At 40.4% G+C, this 26,769-nt stretch overlaps 1 protein-coding gene across 1 annotated transcript; it reads left to right on the top strand.

The window, feature by feature from the left end:
- The first annotated feature begins 14 nt into the window (after positions 1-14).
- TFRC (transferrin receptor) lies at positions 15-26,590 on the top strand. The gene is made up of 19 exons (XM_049879448.1): positions 15-121; positions 5,885-5,943; positions 6,504-6,714; positions 7,212-7,422; positions 8,575-8,724; positions 8,934-9,036; positions 11,748-11,861; positions 12,509-12,607; positions 12,958-13,097; positions 14,686-14,849; positions 15,574-15,693; positions 17,850-17,935; positions 18,165-18,228; positions 19,197-19,264; positions 20,194-20,252; positions 20,436-20,517; positions 22,087-22,308; positions 23,393-23,533; positions 24,060-26,590. The coding sequence occupies exons 2-19, from the start codon at positions 5,908-5,910 to the stop codon at positions 24,300-24,302; spliced, it is 2,313 nt and encodes a 770-aa protein (XP_049735405.1). The 5' UTR covers positions 15-121; positions 5,885-5,907; the 3' UTR covers positions 24,303-26,590.
- The last annotated feature ends 179 nt before the right edge of the window (positions 26,591-26,769 follow it).

Here is a 26,769-nt window from a genome sequence, read left to right as displayed (position 1 = left end):
CAAGGCCTACGGGCAGGGGGTCTGGGAGGGCGGGCCGGACTATAAACCGCCGGCCGCCGGTGCGCATCTCCTCAGAGGTGTCGGGATCGGTCGGTGGCGCCTGCGCTGTGGCGGAGCCTGCGTGAGTGAGGGGCGCCGGCTCCATCTCCGCCAGCCCTCCTTCCCTGCCCCGCCTGCAGGCTGGCCCGAGGGTCCCCAGGCCGGGCCGCGGGGAGGCTGCGGCGCCTGGGGCGGGCCGGGCGGCGTGCTGCAGTGCCCACGTGCGCAGGGCGGGAGGGCAGGGGCCGGGGCGGCGCGCCGGGGTGCAGCCGGGGCGGGCAGGGGAGAGGGGCTGCCCTGCGCTGTCGCTCCGCGCTGCGCCACTGCGGGCTCCTTGGCCTCCGGCGCACCCGGGAGACAGCTGCAGCGTGCGGGTCCGAGGGCGAGGCGTCACCCCGGCGCCGGGCGGCCACGCGGCCTCAGCGCGGGTCGCGCCTGCTCTGCCCGAGCACGTGGCTGCCGAGAAGCCGCCCCGGGGGACAGCTGTCGGGGTTCGTGGGTGACCTTGAGCTCGTAACCCTCTGCTTCCTTGGAGTCCGCCATGGTGTCGCCACAAAAAGGGGCAGAGCTGTCCCCGATTCGGTGTCACGGGCGTTTAGGATGGGGAACTCTCTGATGAGCCTGGCTCTGCCTTTTGGCCGCATGTGCAGGTTCTCGGTGTTCCCGGAGGCAGGAGGCGGGTGAACGCGTTAGGTGCTCACGTTAGGAGTGTCGGGACAGCTAGACAGTCCCCACTACAAGACGGGAGGCAGCGTGAACTGGACTTCTGCTTTGCGAAACTTATGGTCTGGAGGCTAAGAAAAGCTATTTGGGTTAGGGCCGGCTTTTGCTTTTAGGAAATTACGGGTACAGCTAACGAGCTGTGCTGTACTGATAAATTACTAGAGGGCCATTGTGTCACTGTTTCGGCGCACGCACTCAAAGGTAGTTGGGAGGAGGGGAGTAAGAATATCTTGTAATGTGACTCTTTGGTGAACATGTTCCCTCTTGCCTACTGCTTGTAGTGACCTTGGGCATGTCACTTGTCCAGGAAATTTAATTCCTTTTTTTTTTTTTTTCCCTCCCGTAAGAGAATTGAAAGAGGAAATAGTTGTCCAGTTACAGAAACATTTGGATACCTGATGCCTTCATTCTAAGTTTAGATTTGAGTTTGGAATACTAGATGCTGATTCAGTTGTCTCTGAGCTGGGAAGCTTGACCTCTTTGACAAAGACATTTTGGTTGATCGATTTCCAGAAGTTGTTTTCTGCTGTGACAGTTCAGGTTACTGTAGTTAGTTGCCAGTTCCCACTCATGGCCACCCCACGTGTGCAGAATACAACTGCTCCATAGGGTTTTCGGAAACCCTGGTGGTGTAGTGGTTAAGGAAACCCTGGTGGTGTAGTGGTTAAGTGCTACGGCTGCTAACCAAAAGGTCAGCAGTTCGAATCCACCAGGTGCTCCTTGGAAACTCTATGGGGCGGTTCTGCTCTGTCCTACAGGGCTGCTATGAGTAGGAATCGACTCGATGGCAATGCATGTAGGGTTTTCAAGGCTGTGACCTTTCAGAAGTTGATCACCAGGCCTGTTTCTGGGTGTGTTCAAACGACCAGCCTTTTGGCTGGTAGTCAAGCACTTAACCGTTTGCACCACAAAGTACTGGTCAGCCCTGCTGCTATTGTTTTTTTTTTTTTTCCCCCCCCTGCTATTTGTTTTTCCCACTCAGTTTTGGTTTATCATATACTCATTATGGTTCACAAGAAAATCCAGAATTTAAAAAATTTTGTGACCGATGTGAAATATTTTCAAAGGGCTATACATTGCACCCTTTAACTTTTCTTTGATGGAATGTTCTGGTCGAGTAATGGTGCTGGTGAACCTAGTCTATGCTGCAGGTTGTTGGATAGAGAAGTGTGCACTTGGCTAATTCTGCCCTAAGGCGTGGCAGTTATTTGCCTCTGATAATGTATTTATCTTGAATGGAGCAAGGTCCCCAGCTAAACCTAATCAAACAACAATGAAAGCTGGTTAAAAATGACCTTCTGAGGCCTTGTGGGACTCCTCTGGATGTGTGCCTGTTGTCTGTTTTCCCAGATTAGCACAACACAAATAGGCTGCAGTGACTTAAGTGGTTCTGACTTATAAGTTGGACAGTATCTTTTCAGAAAATTCTGTGGAAATGAAGAGCCTGTTGACTTTCTTTGATGTCCTTCACTGCCCTTTCATTTTAGGCCCATAAAGTTGGACTCTTATAGCTAGGTAAGACCCTGATCATCCCTTGTCAGGTCATTGTAGGTATGCACGGGTTTTGTAGGTTCTGGTGATCTCTTCCACCTGGCAAATGCACAGCTGTCTAGGGAAATCGGTTGCGCAATGGGTTATCTCCAACAGTTGCTTGAGATCTAAGCCCTACCTCATAAACTTTAAAGTTTTTCTACTCTTTTAAGTCTTCTTACTACCCAAGTTTGCCCAGCTGATTCAGGATAAACCTAAATAGTGGGATGGGAAAAGATTAGGTTCATGGTTTTCATTATATTCTTTTTCATATGTGGGACCTCATGTGCATTAAGCATGTTAAGATGTAAAATATTTTTACTCCCTCACGTACCTTGGCAATGTTACCGGGAAGGACCAGTCCCCGGAGAAGGGCATCATGCTTGGTAAAGTAGAGGGTCAGTGAAAAAGAAGACCCTCGACAGGATGGATTGACACAATGGCTGCAATAGGGGGCTCAAACATAGCAACAGTTGTGAAGATGGCACGGAACCGGGCAGTGTTTCCTTCTGTTGTACATTGGGTCACTATGAGTGAGAACCGACTTGATGGCACCTAACAACAACAAATATAAATAAAAATCAAAGCAGTATTTGGTGCATGTGTCTCTTGTGACAAATTATCAGCATTGGTGGTGGCATCTTGAAGTAAGCCAGATAAGTGTTGTTTGGTATTTAGATGTGATCTTTTAACAGAACTACCCGTTCATAGACAGGTTGGTGTTATTTATTACATTTTATTTAAAAAGTGGCCTGTGCCTGCTGCCATAGAGTCAATTCTGACTCACAGCAACCCTATAGGATAGGATAGAATAGAACTGTCCCATAGAGTTTCCAAGAAGTGGCTGGTGGATTTGAACTGCTGACCTCTTGGTTAGCAGCTGACTTTTTAGCCATTGTGCCACCAAATCCCTCTCCTGTGCTTTTAGAATACTTAAGTTACAGTGATTTGAGTTAGAAAAAAATTCATTTGGGGTTCTTTTAAATAGACAACTTATTTACTATAGTTAAGGTCATTGTGAAAGATTGACTCAAGTTATATATAAAACTTGAGGACTAACTTTTGGGGCTATCATAGAAGCAGTGTGGTCTTCACACATATGGAGTTAAGTGATGAGAGCAGAACAGGAATTATTGCCTGGCTCACAATTCTTTCCTTGTGACTTGATTTCTTTTATGTGATAGTTGTTAATTTTATGCCTCTGGTGTTGGGGTTGGAATAGAAATAACATGTGTTTTCTCAGTAAAAATAGTACTTGGATTTCAATTACACAAAGTGATAATTACATATCTAAGGTAACCCTGGTGGTGTAGTGGTTAAGAGCTATGTCTGTTAACCAGAAGGTCGGCAGTTTGAATCCACCAGGCGCTCCTTGGAGACTATGGGGCAGTTCTACTCTGTCCTGTAGGTCACTGTGAGTTGGAATCGACTCAATGGCAACATGTTTTTGTTTTTTAATCTAGCAGTTTCTGCAGACTTGAAATGGCTCAGTCTTATAATTTACTTAAGTCATTTCTTTAATGTTTTGTCACTTTAGTCTTCAAGTTAATTTTAAAGTATAAAACTTGAGGAATGGCTGGTTCAGATATGTGTTAAACTGGTCAGCTGCCTTTTCCCAGAAAAAGGTGATTAAAATTGGTTTAGGGTGGGGCCTTCTAGCTCTGGCTGTAGCGATTGGGTCTGCACAGTTCTGGTGCTGTGACGGAGATAAAGGTTTCCTACCAGAAGGGGTAGGAGATTGTGTTTCTAAGAATACAATCTATTGCTTATTGACCCTGGTCTTTAAAAGCTGGCAGTTTAATTTTTTTTGCTTATAGGTTTTAGATAGGGGACTTTTTCTAATGCCAGTTTATATAATGTCTTATATTTTGCAGTCTACTGTTGTTTTTTTTTTTAATATTGCTCACAGCTTGCTTTGTGCCATATGGGTATTTAATGTGCTATAAATGTACTTGTATAGGAAAAGCCTTAAAATGGGTGGTATTCAATAAATGTCCGTTTAGTAAATCTCAGCATAACGCCACTTCCGAGCATCTGGATACCCTCAAACCAAGTTAATGAGAAAATGAGAAGATTTCAGTTAATACCTATGTTTTAACTTAACGTAGGACTCTTCTTGGTTACTGAGGTGCATTTTGCTTTAAAAAAAGTTAAGGTTCATTTCTTAAATTTATAGAACACAATTTCTGTAACCCAGTAACCTATTAGACTTCGTTTTTAGATTATTACTTTTGGGCCTTGTACAAGTAAGTCATTCACTTAACCTCTCAGATATTGGCCTCTTCACCTGTAAAATATCATCCCTGTTTTTCTTTTGTCTGTTCTTTTTGCATCAAAGAGCTTATCAAATCATTTGTAGGAGCTGTTAATTTAATCAGAATGGTTAGGATTTCTCTCTTCTATTGGAGATGCTTTGTTCCTACTCTTTGTTGCATGAATAGTCTTGACTTCATTCTACTTCCGTTTTCCCCACCCAGGTGATACTCTATTGTCTTTTAACATTGTTCCTTTTTGACTACTAAATTTGATTACTTAAATCTACTTACATTCTAACTGGTTTTCCCCACATTTTTAATTTTGAAAACTTTTAAAGCCTACAGAAAAAAATAATAGTACAATGGCTATCCACGTACCCTCTCTCTAGATTCACCAACTATTAACACTTGGTCACATTCACTTTTTTTCTTATATACTTTTCACTGAACTGTGTGACAGCATGGTACTTCATCTGTAAGTTCTTCAGCATTCATCTGCTAAAGACAAGGATGCCCTATTCCAAATACACAATACCGTTATCACACCCCCTAGATCTGACATTGATAGAATACTCTTATCCATTGCATAATCCATATTCACATTTCTTATTTGTCCCAATATGTCCTTCATAGCTATTCCCACACCTCCCCACTGCCAATTCAGGATCTAGCCAAGGATCACACAAAAGTTAGTTGCTATGTAAACTAAATACTTTTGTTAAAGACCCTTCTAAAAAGGTGATATAACTAACCTAACCCAGTGTTTTGGCCATCTATTACTGCTACAACAAATACCACAAGTGGGTGGCTTTAACAAAATGAAATTAATTTTCTCACAGTCTAGTAGGTTACAAGTCCAAATTCATGCCATTGGCTCCAGGGGAAGGCTTTCTCTGTCAGCTCTGGAGGAAGGTCCTTGTTCTCAATCTTCCCCTGGTCAAGGAGCTTCTCAGGCACCGGGACTCCGTGTCCAAAGAATGTGCTCTGCTCCTGTTGCTGCTTTCTTAGTGGTATGAGGTCCCCAACTCTCTGCTTGCTTCCCTTTCCTTTTATCTCTTGAGAGAGAAAAGGGGGTGCAGGCTACACCCCAGGGAAACTTTCTTTACATTAGATCAGGGAGGTGACCTGAGTTTACAATCCCACCCTAATCCTCTCAACATAAAATTACAATCACAAAATGGAGGCCAGCCAGGCAATACTGGGACTCATGGCCTAACCAAGTTGATACACACATTTTTGGGGGGACATAATTCAATCCATGACACCCAGGAGTGAAAAGCCCTCACTAATCTGGTACAGTGGTATTTCCTTATATAAACTCTCTGTTCTGTTACTAGGTTCCTCTGTGTGGCAGCTCAGAATGATGGATCAAGCCAGATCGGCATTCTCTAACTTGGTAAGATCTTTTGAATTGTATTTCTCTGTTACCAGTTTGTAAGAATATGAAGTATATAAGCATGACTTTGGCCCACTAAGCATGAAATAGTACCCAGAGGTATCATCAGGTATTCAGTTACATTTGAACTGGTAGCCTGAGGCATAACTGGTACTACAAAGGAAGCGTATACTCAGTGCATAGTAGGGTTAATGATGGAAAATCGGGTAAGAAGTTTCAGGTAGTTTGGACATTGTAAATGGGGATAGCCGAGTAGGTACTACACATTAAAGAAAGCGCTGATCAAAGTGTATAGTCATAGACATAGATAACAGTACCTTCGAATGAGATGGGGGAGGTCAGCGTGTGACCTGGCACTCATGCCATTGGCAGAACTGGGCACCCGGAAGAATGTGGGTTTGGAAGGGGAACTTCTTTTCCCTTAAGAATGTATATGGAGCCATAGTAACGACATAGTGACAAGTACAGCACCTGACCAAACTTTTCATAAATGTTTGTATCCCCTTTCTGTCTTCTCTTCCGTAACGCCTTCATTCTCTCTCTTTTTTGAAAAATCTCAGTTCAGTGGACAATCATTGTCGTATACCCGATTTAGTCTGGCCCGGCAAGTAGATGGCAGCAACAGTCATGTGGAGATGAAAATAGCTGCGGATGAAGAAGAAAATGCTGACAATACCATGGGGAGTAACCCTGCCAACGTCACAAAACCAAGGAGGCTTAATAGCAGTATCTGCTATGGTGTTATTGCTATAATCATCTTTTTCTTGATTGGTGAGACTGGCCATCGAGAACTTACGTGTTCCTTGTAACTAACTCTGGGAAGTCTGTTGATATTTAGTTTGTACCTTTTTGAGTGCCTTTGTGTATTTAGTTTGTACCTTTGTGCGAGGCACTAGGATGTTACAACTCAGATTCTGTACCTGCCATTTAGCTTAGTCTGATGGGAGAAGAGAGACATACATAGTATAATGTATAAATGTTATATGGGAAATATACATAGGCTATTTGTACCCTAGAAGCCCAGCCTAGGGGTTCAAGGAAGGCTTCTAGGAAGAAAAAGTGGTGCCTATGCTTTAACAGGTCACTATTTAAAATAATGCTACTAGATAATTTATTGGAGTGAATGGTTTCCAATATATAAAAATGAGAGGCACTATTTATCTTCAAGCTGTTAGAATTTGATTAAAACGCATACTTTCAAGGCTCAGCTGAAAATACGAATATAAATGAAATTCTCTGAGTTCAGTTTTGAAACCTTTTGTCTTTAGGATTTATGATTGGCTACTTGGGCTATTGTAAGCGAGCAGAACCAAAAGCTGGGTGTGAGGGAGAGTCAGCAACAGCGCCTTCAGCGACAGAGGACCCAGAAGCTCCTGAGGCAGATGAATTTCCTGAGGCACCTTCTTACTTATTTTGGGGAGACCTCAAAAAAATTTTGTCACAGAAACTGAATACCGCAGAGTTTGCCAGCACCATCAAGTAAGCTTAAGATGGGTCGTAAGTTTAACCTCAGCATCTAAAGAAATAGTTCCCGATTATTAGATGCAGTGAAACACAAGGTGACAGTCTTAAAGAAAGACCTTTCGGAGTAGGCGGGACTTCCCGATGTTTAGTTAGAGGGGCAGCAAAGAATTGAAACTATGTTGGTCAGGAAAAAGTTAGTAGAGGATTATTCTGGAACACTCTTTTTTTCTTAAAACAAATTCACAGGTGCTTGATCTTTTTGCCATCTGGTTCTTTGTAGCTTATTGCTTGCTGTCAGACTTTATCCTGCTCTGATTTTCCATCCAAGTCCCTTGAAATGTGCTGAGATGTCCACAAGGTCATCCCCTCGCCGACTTGACTCCCTTGATTTCTACTGGTTCTTACCCATTAGTCCATACTCCAAAAACGATCCTTAAGGCTTCTGTCCTTAGATTTTTATTATCTTCCTTAGACGCACGTCTAATTCTGTGTATAAAGAACAAGCTCATTGTTTACTTTTTGCTGGCTTCCTGTAGTTTCAGTGGTGCTATAATTCTTTTAGTCTTAAAATAAAAGGCCTTGGCATTTTTAACTCATTAGTGACTACTTTGTATATACTATACGCTAGGCATTGTGGATTTAAAGTTAGTAAAGTCTACAAAAAGCTGATGGAATAACTAATATCATGAGTATATTTACAAAGAACCAGGGGAGCCCAAAGCCAGGAGCGTTTCTGTCTCCAGGGAAGTCCTCACGCTTCAAAGTAGATGAAAACTGAAACTGTCCATCCTGAGTTCACCAGTATTGCTGTATTTCACTTTGCTTACAATGACTCTTCTGGAACCTACCCACTTCCCCTAAAACTGCCCTAAGCAGATATGTCAATACAGTGTGGCCTAGTACGTGATGGGCTCTTAGAGGGCTTTAAAGTGGATAAAGAGGCTTTGGTTTTAGTAAGTTTGAAGCCGTAAGTTACTTCAGATCTTCTTCCACGTTTGTCTCTAGTCAGTCCAGAAGTTTTGGGTCACAGTTAATTAATCTTAACTATGATTTTTTTTCTGAGAGAGAATATTGAGTTATGCCTTTAGAAAATTTGCCTGATCCTAGAGTTAAATGTTTATTTTAAATTAAACTTTAGTACATTTAACAGCGATCTTTTTCCTCCAGGCGGCTGAGTGAAAGTCCCTATGTCCCCCGTGAGGCTGGATCTGAAAAAGATGAAAACCTTGGATATTTTATTGAAAATCGATTCCGTGAATTTAAACTCAGTAAAGTCTGGCGTGACGAACATTATGTTAAGACTCAGGTCAAAGGCAGGTATGTTGAAAGATGTTAAACTTATTTTATAGAAGTAGTGCTAATACAGCAAAGACTATCAAAGTAAAAACCAGGGCAAAGATTGCGAGTTAAATTTCCTTAAGCCAAATAATGCAAGTGAAGTGCTGAATGTATTGCAGCCATTTACATGTTTTTTCTAAGATGGTCTTAGCTTCATTTTAACTTACTCTTTTTTTTCTTTTTGCCAGTGTTGAAAACTCAGTGAGCATAGTAGCTGGGAACGGGACCATTGTATCCTTGGTGGAGCATCCTAAGGGTTACGTGGCGTATAGTAAGCCTGCAACAGTTACTGTAAGTGAGGCAAAACAATGCACGTGACTGATTTTTCCTGTTGAATAACAAAAAAAACTCATTGACTTTGCTGTGTGTATTAGTTATCTAGTGCTGCCATAGCAAATACCACAGGGGCGTGGTTTTAACAAACAAATATATTTTCTCACAATTAGGAGGCTAGAAGTCCAAATTCAGGGCACCAGCTCTAGGGGAAGGCTTTCTGTCTCTGTTGGCTCTGGGGAAAGGTCCTTGTCTCTTCCTAGCATCTGTAGGCCTGGCATTCCTTTTCTCCTTGATCTTCATATAGCATGGAATCTCTCTTCCCCCATCCCTGCTTCTGTTCGTTTGTTTAATCTCTTATATCTCAAAAGCAATTGACTCAAGATATACCTTACACTAGTCCTGTTTCGTTAACATAACAAAGGCAACTCATTCCCAAGTGGGATTATAACCACAGGCATTGAGGTTAAGATTTACAACACTTATTTTGGGGGGACACAATTCAATCCATTACACTGTTTATGGGCTATAATTCATTTTTAAAATGTAACTGATCGTGAGATTTTCTTGCTTTCAACCCTCCAATGTCTTCCTGCCACAGTTAACATCCAAAGTCTTAAGCTGTCTCCAAAAAACCTATTGCAGTCAAGTCAATTCTGAGTCATAGTGACTCTATAGGACAGAGTAGAACTGCCCCATATGGTTTCCAAGGAGCAGCTGGCAGATTCGAACTGGTGACCTTTTAGTTGGCAGCCAGCCTCTTCAACCACTTCACTAGCAGGGCTCCGCTTGGTCTGCAAGGCCCTGGATAATCCTATGGCTCTACTTCTCCCTTACTCTGCTCTGGCCACCCTTACCTCCTTGTCATTCTGAATACAATCAAACCCGAGCATGCTCCTGCCTCGGGGCCTTTATGTTTGCCTTTCCCTCTGTCTGGGACCACTCTTCACGTAAATATCAATGTGGCTTGTTCCCTCACTTGGTGCAAGTCTCTTCTCTGACATTACCTCATTTGGGCGATCTTCCCTGATTACCATATCTAAATTCTCCTCCCTCTATGCACTTTCCCCTTATCTTGCTTAATTTTACTTCCTAGCTTTATAAACCAAAAACCAAACCCATTGTTGTTGAGTCAATTCCTACTCATAGCGGCCCTATAGGACAGAGTAGAACTGCCCCATAGGGTTTCTAAGGAGCAGCCGGTGGATTTGAACTGCTGACCTTTTGGTTAGCAACCATAGCACTTAACCTCTGTGCCACCAAGGCTCCTCATAGCACTGTAGCACCTGCTATTTATTCACTTGTCTCCACAGTAGAATGTAAGCTACGTGGAGGGGTAGGAGTTGGTTTCATTTACTCCCATGACCGAGACTTTGGACAGTGCCTGACACATGGTAGTATTTGCTGAATGAATGCATATATCAGACTGCCCTTTATGTGGGGACAAATATGAATAACTCTCTTTGGCTGTAGTCTAATCTTAGCTTGATTCTTTAATGCTTGATCTTTTTAAATTTAGGTAAATATGGCCAAACTAATATAGAAATAGAAAACAGCTAGATGAAATAGGTCATTTTCAGGTTAAACACCACATATTTGTATGTCAGGGGTACATTTGGTGGGTGCCGTCCAAGCCAGGTAAAGTTTTATGATCATTCTCTGCCTCCCTGGTTAGCTGTGCTGTATCGCTTTCACTGGCTATGTCCCAGGGGTTTGGGGGTGGATAGATTGTTCTGTTATAAAACATGGAAGGTTTCAGTTTACCTGCAAGCTTCCTGTATTCATATATTTGGTTGTTAATATCAGTTTGTAGCCATTCATCTGAACTCTGTATTAGAGTTTCGAAACACTATGATGAACATCTGAAAGTTGGTTTGTGCAAGTCATGTCATTGTAAGCGATGTGTTTAACAATTTGGGTACAGATGTATTATCATTCTTTTCATTAAAACCTGTTCATATATATGTACTTAACTGTCTGGGGTTCAGGTGTGGGAACCATATATAGTCGTCCCTCGGTATCTACGGGGAAGTGGTTCCAGGACCCCCACGGGTATCTGGGATGCTCAAGTCCCGGACATAAAATGATGTAATATTTGCGTATAACCTACGCACATCCTCCTGTATGCTTTAAATCATCTCTAGATTACTTATAATACCTAATGCAATGTAAATGCTATGTAAATAGTTGTTATACTATACTGTTTAGGGAATAAGGACAAGAAAAAAGTCTGTATATGTTCAGTACAGACACAACCATCATAGGCCTAACTATATAGGACACGTCAGCAATGATGTAAAAAAAATTTTTTTCCTCCAAATATTTTCCTTCCACTGTTGGTTGAATTCCCAGGTGTGGAACGTGTGGGTATGGAGGGCCTACTATATGATTGTTGCTGCCGTGACTAGTTTACAGTATTTATATCAGTGTATGTCACTGTGTTTAACACATCCTGTTACCCTTTCTCTTCCAAAAAAATTTTGTAAAATACCCTTTAGATTAAAGGCAGCATGGGATAACGAAAGACATGAATTTAAGAGGCAGAAACCTTGATTTCACCCCGACCAGCTTTGACTTTAGAACTTTTGTATATCATTTCTGGCTTTGGCTTCTGCTTTTTCTGCTTATGGTTTCCTCTCTTAGGTTTGGTCAGTAAAGACCCTTCTGTCTCAGATTCTGTGATTGCTATTATACCACAATGCTAATTAAATCTAATGTCTTTGTTCTAGGGTAAACTGGTGCATGCTAATTTTGGCACTATAACAGACTTCGAGAATTTAAACTCTCCTGTGGATGGATCTTTAGTGATTGTTAGAGCAGGGAAAATTACTTTTGCTGAAAAGGTAAGCATAAAAAAAAGAAAGGAGAAAAAAAAAAGCATGGGTTATATTAAATACATTGGTATCTACAATTCTTCAGCTAAATGGTATTTGTTAATTTTCCTAAGTTCTGAATAACAGCAGTTCTAAACTGTCATACCTGATGATATAATTTACCAAAGTGCTCAACAATTCCAATAAGTTGCAAAAGTTACAGGATACTTTAAAACTATGGCATATCCCTATTGTGTTAGCCATTGCCTTTCAGTGAAAATAATCAGAGCTGCTTAAAAAAAAAAAAGAAAGAAATTTTTTTTTTTTTAAGTGAAAGCACCTTAAATTGTGTCTGTGTATATATAGAATCAAATTGTAACTGTTTTATAAAAAGAAAATTTAAAAGCCAAACCTACATAAGAGACTAAAGGGAGCATCAAAAGACAGCCTTGTTTGGGTTTTTATTCTCTTATCTTCCAAATTCTCCTTAATGAGTTAGTTTCAAGGGAGTGTTTTTTCCCCACCCCGTCCTAAATACATAGGCTATTGGGAGTATCATTCTAGTTCTCTATCGTGTCAGGTAACCATTTGCCCTATAGTGTAAAGTCTAGTATGTATTCCTTCCATTTTGTTATGAGCAGATCTTCATTTTCTGAGCTTTACATCTTTTTCTTCAGACTGCAAATGCTGAAAGCTTTAATGCAACTGGTGTCTTGATATACATGGACCAAGCTGACTTCCCTGTTGTTGAGGCGGATCTCCCAGTCTTTGGACATGTGAGTTCTTACTTGTTGAGTAAATGAGTTTTTGGGTTCTCCTAGTTGTGCCTTTCTAAGTACCTTTTTTTTTTTTTTCTGGGAAAGTTTTAACAGTAAGCAAGAAGATGGATTAGATGACTTTACCAACTAGTTATTACTTGTTGCTAAAAGTACTTGATCAGTAGCGTCTTGAATTGAGAATTTGGCATGTTGCATATAAAAACAAGATATGTGTAGAGCCATTCAAACTTTCACACTTACAGGGTGCTAAACTCAGCTTGGGCTGTAGCCTTACACTGAATCTGAATATTACAGAGAAGTTCTTGAATGGGTGCCTTATAGAACTAATTACTCTTTTGTTTTAATAGGCTCATCTGGGAACAGGTGATCCTTATACACCTGGATTCCCCTCCTTCAATCACACTCAGTTTCCACCAGCTCAGTCATCAGGATTGCCTAATATACCTGTACAAACAATTTCCAGATCTGGGGCAGAACAGCTGTTTGAGTAAGTTCTTACTTGAAAGCTATCTTGTAGGTGAAGTTTTATGATTAGGGAAGAATAATAAACTGTTTGAGTTGATGTGATAGAATCTTAAAACAATTGGCTATAATTTTCCACATTTGGAAATTTTAGGAATGGTTAACTGTTAACTTGGTGTAGGTAAAAATAAAATTTTTCCCTCCATTAAGTGATTGTAATAGACACTTGATTTTTAAACTCAAAGAGGCCTTGCTCGGTTTACCCAGTGAATTCCCTGTGCAATGTCGCTGACTTAGCTTCTGCTTGAGTACTTCCTGTTTGAAGCACTCTATTGCCTGTGGAAACTCACTCAGTTATTGAAGATCTGTGAGAATTCGTGTTGAGCAGAAATTTATTCCCTGCAGTGCCCATTCATCCTGAATTTTTTTTGTAATGTCACAGCGCAGTTCAAGTTTCCTTGCGTATAGATTGAATATCCTTAGCTCTCGTGACAGTTCCCAGATACTTAGTCATGCTTAGTCCTTCTAGGTATCCTTCCCAGTTTATTAGTATCCCTCTTTAAAAATAGAACCCAATCTGATTAGAGTTTATATCATTAGTAATTTTTACCTTGATGTGAATACATTTTTCACTTGGTATTGGCATAGGATGGAGAATCAAAAGACCTAGTTTCAGACCTTTATGTGTAAGTAAGGAGCCCCTGTGATGCAGTGTTAAGAGCTTGGCTGCCAACCAAAAGGTTGGCAGTTGGAATCCACCAGCTGCTCCTTGGAAACCCTGTGGAGCAGTTCTCCTCTGTCCTGTAGGGTCACTGTGAGTCAGAACTGACTCAACAGCACCTAACAACAACATGTGTAAGTGAGTCCCTTTGCAACAGTTAGTGTTTGGGATAACTCATGAGGAACTAGGTAGGGGAAGGTGTCTTAACTATAAGTAAGAAAAAAAAAAATAAGTAGCATGGGAATATTCTTTTATAACTCAGATAAGATTGTGTACCACCCTTACTGTTTGTGGAGAGGGTTAGAAAACATGAGAGTGTATTAATGGAATTTTTTTTTTAAATAATTTCATTGAAATATGATCTGCCTACTGGGTTTACCATATAATTCACCCATTTAAAGTGTACAATTCAGTGGTTTTTAGTATATTAACAGACATGTGCCATCATCACCACAGTCAATTTTAGAACATTTTTATCAACTCAAAAAAGAGATGTTGTACCATTTAGCTGTCATCCCCTGCTTACCCATCCTCCATCCCAGCCCTTAGTGACTACTAATCTATCAATGGACTTTTCTATAAGAACTTCATTTTGAGTCCATCTTGGTATGTATTTCAAATTTAAACAATACTTGTGTCTCTGGCAGAAAGGCATATATCAGATGGGGATAGGTAAAGAATTAAAAAAATATATATATTGGTTAAACTGGGACTCATGGCCTTCAAATGACAGCCTGTAGATCAGAATGAGACACAAATAGCTGACCACTTAGGGAACGCATTTTATATGTTCTCTTATGCAGCAGAGCACTTTACCCGGCAGAGAGTAGGACTGGTTTTATAAGCCTGGGGGAAGTAACAATGGCTCAGAACTCTGATCTCTGTTTTCTAGTCCTAAAAATATGGAACAACTCTGTCCTGGTACTTGGAAAACAAAGTCTTTATGTAAGATGCGGTCCGTAGAAGGTAGGAATGTGAAACTCACTGTCAACAATGTGCTGAAAGAGGCAAGAATTCTGAACATCTTTGGCGTTATCAAAGGCTTTGAGGAACCAGGTAAAGACTCTTGTTTTGAGTGGGTTTTCCCCGCTCTGGTTTTTCTTGGTGTTCTTAAGGATGTGGCCAGAGGAGGAGGGAGTGCAGGAAGGCTGTCTTGGCTTGATTGAGGGAAATGTGAAATCCTGTCTGTCCTACGTTGAATTGCTTAGGTGTCGATTTTATTGGGAGGTAATAGGGTCCTAGGAAATTGACTTGTTACAACTAAGATATCCACTTTAAAGTTCTTGTATAGACCAGCAGTAAGCAAACTTCATAAAAGTGCAGGTAATAAACATCTTGGGGCCATGTGGTCTCTGTTGCAACATTCTCAATGTCGTAGCATGAAAACAGCCATAGACAATAAGTAACAGATGGGTGTGCAGACAGCGGTTTGCCGATCTCTGGTATAGACTGTCTGTCCACTAAAAGCAATCAAATAGTCTTCCCATTTAGTAAGGAAAGCCCTTGGACTTCATTTCTTATTAAAGAATTTGTAAGCACTAGTGAGTAAAATCAATTAGTAATGCAGAAAAAGAGTAGCAATACTAATAAGGAAAAACCAGATTTGTACTGTCGTGTCAGTTTTTAATCCTCAGAGTCCAAAGTCAGATCTGAGGTAAAACTCTCATCATTAATACCTATGTTACAATGTTTTTTACTGTTCTAATAATTTAGACTTCAATATTAGAAGAATGGTTTAAAAGCTAATTGTATCATTTATCATCTTCTTCTTCTTTTTAAGACCGCTATGTTGTAGTCGGAGCACAGAGGGATGCCTGGGGTACCGGAGCGGCAAAGTCCGGTGTAGGAACAGCTCTTCTCTTAGAACTTGCACGGATATTCTCAGATATGGTCTTGAAAGGTAGAGCGTAAATTTCCATACCTCGAACATCTACGTGCACACATAGTTCTAGATACCATCACATGCTTTGCTCACTTTTGCCTGTATTCTTAGGGTCTCTCATTAGTGCTAGACCCTTACTTCTGCAGTACCAGGCAGATTGTCTTTTGTTGTAGCTGCCTTTTGACTTTGAAACAGCTTTCTGTGCAGTGTCTTCATTGCATTGTCATTAATTTCCTTGAAACATTGGGCAGTGTTATATTGGGACCCGATTCTTAGTTTGACATACCCAATATAACGTGGCAAACCTAACATGGTCCCTGAGAATCCATTCGAAAACAGTGGCATGCCTCTATACTAATGTGCTATGGTCTGACAACTCTTATACTTTTGATGTGCTTACTGTCAAGACTTTCTCTCGTGATACTTGCCACTCTTCCACACCCACCTACCCACACATGTAGACCCCCCACCACAATCTCGACTTTTTGAGTCATTGGGTAAGTTGCGGTGCTTAACTTTTACACAAAAGTACCTTAATGAAGAAAAACACATACCCAGGGAGGGGATGGGGTGGAGGGCAGTGGCACACGGAGCCCCAAGAGGGAGCTGTTGGGAATATTGTAATCTCTCTGAAAACACCTATAATTTTAATCTGTAAATTTTTATTTCATAATAGTGTTTTTAAAATACTCCAGCATTTTAAGTGACTTACCCCTAAGCGATTTGTTTTCAGAGAGGGTACTTGTCATACCTACATTGTGATTTCATGTATTTCTTGGTGTTCGAACATCTCTTGGTCCAGAAGTTAAGAGGCTCCAAAGAATGGAGTTGTGGAAGAGTGACTACCAGTAAGCCTGTCCCCTGCTCTTATGTATTTGAATTTGTTGATGATCCCTTATTTTGTACTTTGTAGGTTTCTTTTAAAATTGATTTCTGATCCTTTATTGTCCTTTCATCTGGGCCTCAGGAGAAGGGGAAAAAAAATTTTTTTTTTAATTTATTTTATTGTTGAGAATATATACCTAACAAAAATTCACCAGTTCAGCAGTTTCTACATGTACAATTCAGTGACATTGATTACATTCTCTAAGTTGTACAACCATTCTTGCCTTCCTTTTCTGAGTTGTTCTTCCCCCATTAATATAAACTCATTGCCCCTTAAGGTTTCTGTCTAATCTTTCGAGTTGCTGTTGTCAATTTGATTCCATGTAGATAGTTCTTAAAAGAGTATAATGCTCAAGACAGACTTTTTTTTTTTACTAGTTAAGCTAAACTATTGTTTGGTTTTGTCTTAGTTATCTAGTGCTGCCATAACAGAAATACCACAAGTGGACGGCTTTAACAAAGAGAAATTAATTTTCTCAGTCTAGTAGCTTACAAGTCCAAATACAGGGCACTGGCTCCAGGGGAAGGCTTTCTCTCTCTGTTGGCTCTGGAGGAAGGTCCTTGTCCTCAATCTTCCCCTGGTTGAGGAGCTTCTCAGGCGCAGGGACCCTATGTCCAAAGGACGCGCTTTGCTCCAGGTGCTGGTTTCTTGGTGTATGAGGTCCCCCTGTCTCTCTGCTTGCATCTGTCTTTTATATCTCAGGAGATCACCTCAAGACACAATCTAATCCTGTAGGTTGAGTCCTGCCTCACTAACACAACTGCTGCCTATCCTCCCTCATTAACATCATAGAGGCAGGATTTACAACATATAGGAAAATCACATAATACTGGGAATCATGGCCCATCCCAATAGATACACACATTTTTTGGGGTACATAATTCAATCTATGACAAGTTTTAAGAAGACTTGAGATATTTCTGGCTTAAGGTTTAAAGATTTCTCTCAGGGCAATAATTTCAGGGTTCATCCAGTCTCCATGGCTCCAGAAAGTCTGGAGGCCACAAGAATTTGAAATTCTGTTCTGCGTTGCCCACCCATTTGACAAGGATTCTTCTATAGAATCTTTGATCAAAATGTTCAGAAATGGTAGCTGGGCACCATCTAGTTCTTCTGGTCTCATAGCAAAGGAGGCAGTTGTTCATGGAGGCAGTTAGCCACATTCCATTTTCAGGAGGAGGGGAAGTATTTTTTAATCTGCCATTTTTAGTTAGAAGTTTCTGATTCATCTTAAGTCCGCTGCCTGCCTATAACCTTTCCCAAGGTAAAACTAACTTTGTTCTTTCAGATGGATTTAAACCCAGCAGAAGCATCGTCTTTGCCAGCTGGAGTGCTGGAGAGTTTGGAGCTGTTGGTGCCACTGAATGGCTAGAGGTATTATCTGTGTATCATCCATGCCCAGAACGGGCACCTGAACTTGTATTGGCTTAAGCTGTCCTCCAGAAACCAGAAACTCTTAGGTTTGATTATACCATTTTTGGTCTTTGTATATTTAGCCTCAGTAGAAATCCAAATTTAAAAATGAATCCTTGACAATAGCTACCCTGTAGAATACATAGATTAATACATATTAGTGCCTTAATTTTTTCCCCTTCTCTTCTAGGGATACCTTTCAACCTTGCATCTGAAGGCCTTTACTTACATTAATCTGGATAAAGCTGTTCTTGGTAAGTATCCTTTTCATGAGCTCTTTAAGAATTCAGGTTAACTACTTACAAAACAGCAGACAGAAGCTTTCTAAAGCAGCGCTTCGTATTTCTTTACAATTTATACCTTGGCCAGAATCAGATCAAAACATTGATTTGGTTGTCTTGAATTGTCCATTAGGTTCTAGAATGGGCACAGGTTGCCGTGTCTAGAGAGGCAGTGCCTGGTGTGATCCCTCAGACCAGCAGCGTCAAGATCACATGGGAACTGCTAGAAACGCAGATTCCACCCCAAACCTCTGGAATCAGAAACTTGGAGCTTGGGTCCAGCAAAGTGTGTTAACAAGCACTGTGGGTGATTCTGACACACTAAAGTTTGAGACCTACTGACGTGGACTCTTTTTTAGACTGGAAAGGACTAAACCACACCATATAAACTGGTATTTTTAGAGCCTATCTCACATCCTACTAGATTGTGGCATCACTGATAGAAATACTGGATAGTCAGACTTCTAAAAGAGTCTGAACGTTGGCAGATGTAGCCAGTGGGTGAGCTGAGACTAGTGAAATGTCTACATTGGGAAGAGAAATAAAGAAGTTACAATTCAACGAAATCCGTAATAGATCAGTCAGGATTTCCCTGTGTTACCTGTGCAGCAAAATATGTTGAATATAGCAAACTTGCTGTAACTAGCAGATGACTGCCCTAACCTGGGTGAACCAAAAAGGTACAAAAAAATAACACCAGCATTAAAGTGTGTGAACTGAAATAGTAAGCGCTTCAGTTGAGTCAAGTTGGGATTAGCCTAGTTACTGAAGAAATTGACTCCCAAATCACTTTTTCTTCTACTTCATTAGGATAGCTGTTATACAGACCCAATCATCTAGGTTACTGTCTTCCTGTTTGTCACATGCTTTCAGCAGTAGAAGTAGCCATGTGAACGTTGCGTGGCTAGAGAAGGGGCAGTGTTAACACCATTTCTTTGTAGGTACCAGCAACTTCAAGGTCTCTGCCAGCCCACTGTTGTATTTGCTTATTGAGAAAACGATGCAAGATGTGAGTATAAATCTAATTATAAAAATGTAGAACTAAATTTTTGTCTGTAATTTACATACGATGAAAAACACTGATATTTAAACCATTATGAGTAGCCAGTAACAGGAGTGTAGAATGAATTCTGTAACAGCATCATTTAAGTCAGGTTCATGACTTACTGGGTCCCCATTAAACCACATGTAGTGAGGAAGGTGGTATAAGAATGTAGTGTTGTATATTCCATATAACAAAATGCTGTGACACCTGAGCTGCATTGTAGGTGCCTACAGGGAATTGTCTAGAATCAGCATGTTATGAAAGATTTAAATGGACTTGAACTATATACATAGTAAGACTATACCTTAACTAAGAAGGCCAGATAAAATATATATTGAGTAAAGACTACCATGTGAATGAACATAACTTCAAATGAGGAGGAACATGTAGAAGAAAAGGTTTGCCTATTTGGGTTAGGGACTATGTATTGGGATGATTAAATTTGGAGGGAAAGAAGTAGACCTTGGCCTTGTTACCGGGGGAAACGAGAGATTACTATAGGGTCCCAAACAAGGTAGTAATGTGTATGCAGATAAGGCTGGCAGTGGTAGAAAATGTGCTGGAGGGGAGAGACCAGAAATAGGATCAGCATATCACAAAGGCAAAGGAGGGCTTTTAAAATTGTGGTTAAGCCAACTTTAAAATGTCAACTGAGAAGGAACATGTTTTTTTTTTTTTTTTTCATTTATAAGTGAACTGAGAGCTAGGGCCTGGTAGGAGTAACTTAAGAAATTTGATACTGTTCTGTCTTAAATTTTTTTCAAGATGATTATGGTAAAAATTTAATATTTTATTATAGATATGTTTATACAGAGAAACATGTTAGTGACTAGCCTGAATAACTACTTTCAGAAAAGTTAGTTTTAATGGTAAATTCATTTCTTGTTTTGTAGGTGAAACATCCAATTAGTGGTCAGTCTCTCTATCAGGACAGCAACTGGGCGAACAAAGTGTAAGTTGAGAGAAGTTAATGAACAAGCACCTGCTCTATTAGGTAGATTCCTAAAGCTGACCATATCTGTATCTAGAGAAGATTGATTGAAGAATTTATTTGGAGGTAGAGGGGAGTGTTACGTGGTAGCACCATCTATTCTGTAGAGAAATGTTTAAAGGTACCTTCTTGCTTTCCTTGCAGTGAGAAGCTTTCTTATGATGATGCTGCTTTCCCTTTCCTTGCATATTCTGGAATTCCAGCACTTTCTTTTTGTTTTTGTGAGGTAAGTCCGAAGAACTCTTAAAGCATATCTCAGATATTTGTATCAGTGTGGAAACCCAGTTTCACACAGTGCTTAAAATGTTATAAGAAGCTATACACATGCAGGTACTGGTTCTCCCTGCTATCGGTCTTATCAGAGTTGAGTCTCAATGAGCTTAATTAGCACTTGAGTTTATTGCTAAAACTTCAGTGAAGTATGATGAATTTTAGTAGCCAGGCTTAATTTCTTGAATGATAGAATAGCTAGTGGCTGTCTACTAGACAGTGCAGGTATAGAATATTTCCATCATAACAAAGTTCTGTTGAGCAGTGCTGTTTTAGGTATTTGTCAAATTATGGTTCTAGATGTTAGTCTTTTAAGCCGGGATTATGGGTAAAGCACAAAGACCACATAGATGTAGGGTTGTTGTGATACGGAACTTTGAACTGACAAAGTTGTAGGAAAACAAGATTGGCTTGGTTGGCACAGGAGCCAATTAGAAAGCCAAGCAGAGTAAAGAGAATGAAGAAGGCTCTGTGCTGAAGTGCTAGGGTTGGAAAACTGGCCCTGTGGTGGGGGAGGGGTGAAGAGAACCTAGAGTTAGCATAGGGGTAGAGTTGGGTGGAAGCTGTTGACTTTGGCACTGTTAATCCATTAGAGGCCTTACTGGGTCCTTACTGGACTTTTTATCACTGGATTTTTTTAGCCTAGGACTAGGAAGGGGAAAGTCTGAAGTGAAGGAGTGATGGAAGGTCTGGATTTGGAGATGAACATAGCTAGAATTCCACTGGTCCTATGCTGGAGCCGCAGTGCGAATGATAACGAAATAGCTGGTCATGATATTTATCTAGTACATTAGGGAGAACTAGGTGTCAGGCCCTATGGTTGAAGAAATAATTTATGAATATTTCTTTGACCTTCAGACGTCATGTGTTTTCAAAACTTCAGGTGTAGTTGAGGATGTCGAAAGCCTGGCAATGTTGGTAATAGAGAAATGTTTAGTCTGAAAGTAAAGAATTGAGATCAGACTAAAGACTTGTCAGTAAGATCATTGCCAAGAACAGTGGTAGAGAATAGAGTTGAAGAGTAAGACATCGTTACTGAAGACATCTAACGAAGGTAAAAAGAAGTTCTCGTGTGCATCAAACATCCTTGGTAGAAAGGGGACCTGTGTGAAGGGACTGAGTGTCGCACGATTAGGAAAAAGGCAAATTTTAGTCCACGAATAACATTTTATATAGAAGGGACATTTCGTGTGTATTCTCTTTCCCTGTTAATATGGCCAAACTTCCCAGAGAGAAGAAGGAATACAGCCTCAAGGAATTCCATGAGAAATCTGCTCAGAGTCTGTGATATAACAAAACCTAGAAGAAAGCAGTCATTCTGGAAGTAAGAAGTAGGTTAGATTCAGGCAAAGTAGCAAGAGTGGTATCTTCTTAAAGTAGTAGATATGAGATAAAATTGGGCTAGGAACATATTAGAAATAGAAGAATTACAGTTGCTATTAATTTTGATAGCTGAACATGAACATGAAGCTTCTATCTACTGTTATAACCCATGCGAGTACAATAGCCTAGCTTTGTTTTCTAGGACAACGATTATCCTTATTTGGGTACCCAAAAGGACACCTATGAGGTACTGGTTGAGAGAATCCCTCAGCTGGACAAAATGGCACGTACAGCAGCAGAGGTGGCTGGTCAGCTTGTGATTAGACTTACCCTTGGCCTTGAATTGGACCTCGACTATGAGAGGTATAACGACAAAATGCTTTCATTCTTGAAGGATATAAACCAATTCAGGACAGACGTAAAGGTGAGCACTAATGAAAACTAGGTTCTTACTGCTGAAGTGTCAAGTGAGATGTTTAGCTATTTCTGGGAGGGACATGACTGGTAGCCAAGGTACATTTTAAAGCGAACTGACAGTTTTGCTTGGAATCATAACTCATTCTGAAAGGGAGGGAAGTTAGAAGACTCTGGTTTATAGATCTAGGGTGGACTACAACACATATTTCAGAATCAAGAGCCAGTTGTGTTGTTTTTTATTATTGTTCAGATATTCCAAGCAACCCATAAATACATAGGCATACGTTCTAGGATTGAGGGTAGAACCCAGAGAATACAAGGATCTCAACCATGACATGGCTAGAGTTACAATCTTGCTGTGTCTGGTATTCAGACATTTGATAAGATGAAATTAATAAATGGTTTCCGACTTTTATGGTACTAAACCCATTGTTGTCAAGTCGATTCCAACTCATAGTGACTTGATAGGACAGAGTAGAGCTGCCCCATAGGGTTTCCAAGGAGCTGCTGGTGAATTTGAACTGCCGACCTTTTGATGAGCCATCGAGTTCTTAACCACTGCGCCACCAGGCTTCATTTTGGTTACTAAGAGTAGATTTCATAGATCCCTTGATTGAAATAGATCACTAATAACCACACCTTAATTATTATGGCTTTCTGAAAACATGAAGCTAATTATAACTGATCAAAAAATGGGACTTACCAGAGATATAACTAGCCTATGAAGTTTCTTAAAATGTTTGAGGTTTTTCCCCATGGGGAAATTGAACTGAAAACAATGTGCTAATACAGAATTATATACTTTTACTAAGTATCTTATGTTAAATTTCTTGATGTCGATCTGAGGGTAAGAATGAGCTACACTGTCTACTGGGCTGAAATACGAGTGTGTTATATTTCAGGTCTGTAGAGCTTGAAGTCTCTTACACAGGCTGCTTACATCTAGCCTTCTCTGAGCCTTCTGCTTGTTGTGCATCACCTCCGTTTACCAGAACCTTCTCAGTTGCCACACCTAAGTTAGAAAGGTGTAGAATAACAACATCCTTAGAAGCACAACTTCTAATAGTGAGTTTCATGTCCTCCTGCCTCAGGAAATGGGTCTGAACCTACAGTGGCTGTATTCTGCGCGTGGGGACTTCTTCCGTGCTACTTCCAGGCTCACGACAGATTTCAAGAATGCTGAGAGAACAAACAAGATTATCATGAGGGAAATGAATGATCGTATCATGAAAGTACGTACACTCTCAGCAAAAGGGGAACTAAAACATTCTAGTTTTAAATTGGTAAGTCCTGCCTCTTCCACAAAGTGGAGTAGCTCCAGGAACCTAGGATAGTTTGCTATGTTAGAATTCAGCACAGGTTTTAACTCTTAGCAAGATCTATAACCGGCATATCTGAGGCAGAAATACAAAAAAAGATTTGACCTAGTATTTAATTTTTTTAGCTATATCTCTGTGGTTTAACTGAGGCCTTAACTACTTTATCCTACTTTGCTTGGAAGAAATAGGAGACTTCATTACAGTGGAAACTTAAAAACTTTCCAAATGTCCAACCCAAAACAAAAAAATCCCGGTACAATTAACGGTCGCTTTTACCAGGGCAGGGAACTGACAGTTTGCTTCAGAATTCTAGTCTTAAAGAATTGCAAGTCTGTTTCCTGACATTCTGAGATTTAGGGAAATTTAAGACGTGGAGGTCCTTTCCCCACAACAGAAGCCACGGCACCGGGTAAGGGGTCTTGTATGTTTCGTTTCCCAGGTGGAGTATCACTTCCTCTCACCCTATGTGTCTCCAAAGGATTATCCCTTCCGACATATCTTCTGGGGCTCTGGCTCTCACACTCTGTCGGCTTTACTGGAGAACTTGGAGCTGCGTCAGAAAAACAGGGCTGCTTTTAACGAAACGCTGTTGCGAAACCAGCTGGCCCTCGCTACTTGGACTATTCAGGGTGCCGCAAATGCTCTGACTGGGGACATCTGGGACATTGACAATGAGTTTTAGAATATAATACCCATAACTTATGTAAGAACAGCAGGGCAGTCTGGTTTCTAGACTTACGCTGGTCATGTTAAATTTTTAGTAGGGCTACAAAACTAATTTTAAGATTCTACCCAGTCATCTCGGTACTACTAGGTCTCTCTAGGCAGCAGCTTTTAATACAGGGTAGGTACCTGCACTTCAAGTTAAAGTGAATAACCACTTTAAAAATGTTCATGGTAGAATATCTTCTCTTGATTATTTCTAGATTTTATGAGCTTTTTATCGGTAACTGCCTCTTTCCTGTTACAGTTATGAAAAAGTCAGAACCAGTTGGGTGAACTATTTATTGCTCTAAATCTTAAGGGCATGCATGAGCTAGTGTCTTTTGAGGTGGGAGGAGGGAAGTGGTCACTGCTAAAGGTTCCAGGTGGTAGCTTGGTATGATCCTCCATCTTCATTTGATGCTAGATAGGAGATACTAGGGTGTAAGACCTATTCTCCAAACGAGATAGATGCCTTTCTACAAGAATTTAACTGGTTTCCACATCCCTGTATGAAACAGTTAACCATCAGAAGAAACGGGACTTCTTTTCTTGCCAGCAAGGTCTGAAGTACAGGTTCTTCAGCTGAATAAAACGGGGTTCAACTGTTTGTCATGGGAGGAAGGCCTTAATATGTTACTCTCAAGGTTACAAAAAGAGTCCAAAAGCCAAAAACTTAGTATATTTTCTTATCATCTGCCCCTGGCCCCATAAACTTTTCTTTTAGCCTTTATGTTTTCCTAAGTATTTTGAAAGAGAACCAGTTTTAGGTGTTTGATTTCAGACTCAGTTTGTCAGACTTTAAAGAACACGCTGCCAGTTTCTGGCCAAAGTGTTAATCTTGTGAAAAAGCTTTCTATCATTTTGGCACTGAGATATTTATTGTTTATTTATCAGTGACAGAGTTCACTATAAATGGTGTTTTTTTTTTTTTTTTTTAATAGAAGATAATTATCGGAAGCAGTGCCTTCCATAATTATGACAGTTATACTGTCGGTTTTTTTTTTAATAAAAGCAGCATCTGCTAATAAAACCCAACAGATACTGGAAGTTTTGCATTTGTGGTCAACACTCGAGGGTTTTAGAAAACAGCCGCAAGCCAGATAAAATATTGGGGCATCTTAATACCCCTAAAGCTAGATATTGGGGAAGAATTAAACAGGGTTGCTAATCAAGTTAGACTTCTATTTAGCTGACCAAATAAAACTGATCATTATAAATGCAATGAATTGAGGCTAACTTGTAAATAAATGTCACCTCAAGGCTGTGGTAGGACTCTTTTGTGTAAAATTTTATGCTCAATTTATCTAAGGTGTAACTTTAATTTTGCAAAATTTCCAGTACCTTTGTCAGAAACCTAAGTCACATTATCGGGAGCAGTGTCTTCCATAATGTATAAAGAACAAGGTAGTTTTTGCCTACCACAGTGTCTATACCGGAGACCGCGTTCTCCATGTTACACTAAGGGTGTACGTAATTATCGGGAACAGTGTTTCCCATAATTTTCTTCATGCAATGACATCTTCAAAGCTTGAAGATCGTTAGTATCTAACATGTATTCCCAGCTCCCTGTAATTCTCTTTTAGTTTTAGTTGCAGAAATATTTTGCGGTCGGTCATTAAGCATTTGTTGAGTAAATTCAAACGACTGTAGGATAAAATTACTCCCTTCAAGATTTTTTTTTTTTTTTCCTAAACCTAATGGTGTTTTGTTATATTTGTGGTTTCTCGGGGTCTTCTGTATAGCGGGACAGTAGCATACATTAATAATGTTTTGCTCTTGACAAATGAATTTAACTTTTCCCCTTATTTGCATGTATTTCCTATAAGCTTAGTTCCGATAAGCTTGAATCCAGAATTTTGACCCTTTGGCTTAAGGCACAGGGAACTTGTCTCAGAGATTTGGGGGTGGGGGGGTGTGAAGATTGAGGGGTGGGTGGCAAAGTTTGTAAGAGGGTCTCTGATCATGTCTGCCTACCCATTAGTACGCGGTGGTCATAAGGTAAATTTAGATGTGAAGAAGTAAGTTTGAGGCTACCTGAGTAAAGACTATTTTCTAGTTATCCCTCATGGTGAAGAAAGCTGATAATCAGCTGTTTATCATAGGGCAATTCAAAACTGCCACCTAAGAAAAAGTCCATAGGGTCTCTTAAGGTTCTTAAACTTAGAGTCACTTACCCAAGTTAAAGTAGATTCTAGATTATTACAACCTCGCTGCATTGCTTCAGTACTCACAATGTGTCTAACCTTCAGTGTTTTTTCCTAGACTGCTGTTGAGTGTAGCTAAGTGAAAAGGTCAAAGCTAGGACTCCTGGGTTTCTGGGTATCATGTATACACACTTTAATGAAAGCTCAGTGACTTGAATGCGTATGAAGAATAATGGGCATATATTTTACAGCAGTAAATTTCTTCCAGAACCCCTTTTCTATGGTTAGGGTTGAGTTTAA

Source organism: Elephas maximus, chromosome 1 (assembly GCF_024166365.1).
Source record: "Elephas maximus indicus isolate mEleMax1 chromosome 1, mEleMax1 primary haplotype, whole genome shotgun sequence".
Lineage (NCBI taxonomy): Eukaryota > Metazoa > Chordata > Mammalia > Proboscidea > Elephantidae > Elephas > Elephas maximus.
Note: the sequence above shows the minus strand (reverse complement) of the source record. Positions and strands in the feature narration are given on the sequence as shown.

Coding starts and splice junctions, on each gene's coding strand:
- TFRC (XM_049879448.1), top strand. CDS start 5,908: ATGATGGATCAAGCCAGATCGGCATTCTCTAACTTG. Junction 6,715..7,211: donor AATCATCTTTTTCTTGATTG/GTGAGACTGGCC, acceptor TTTTGTCTTTAG/GATTTATGATTGGCTACTTG. Junction 22,309..23,392: donor AATTCAGGACAGACGTAAAG/GTGAGCACTAAT, acceptor CTCCTGCCTCAG/GAAATGGGTCTGAACCTACA.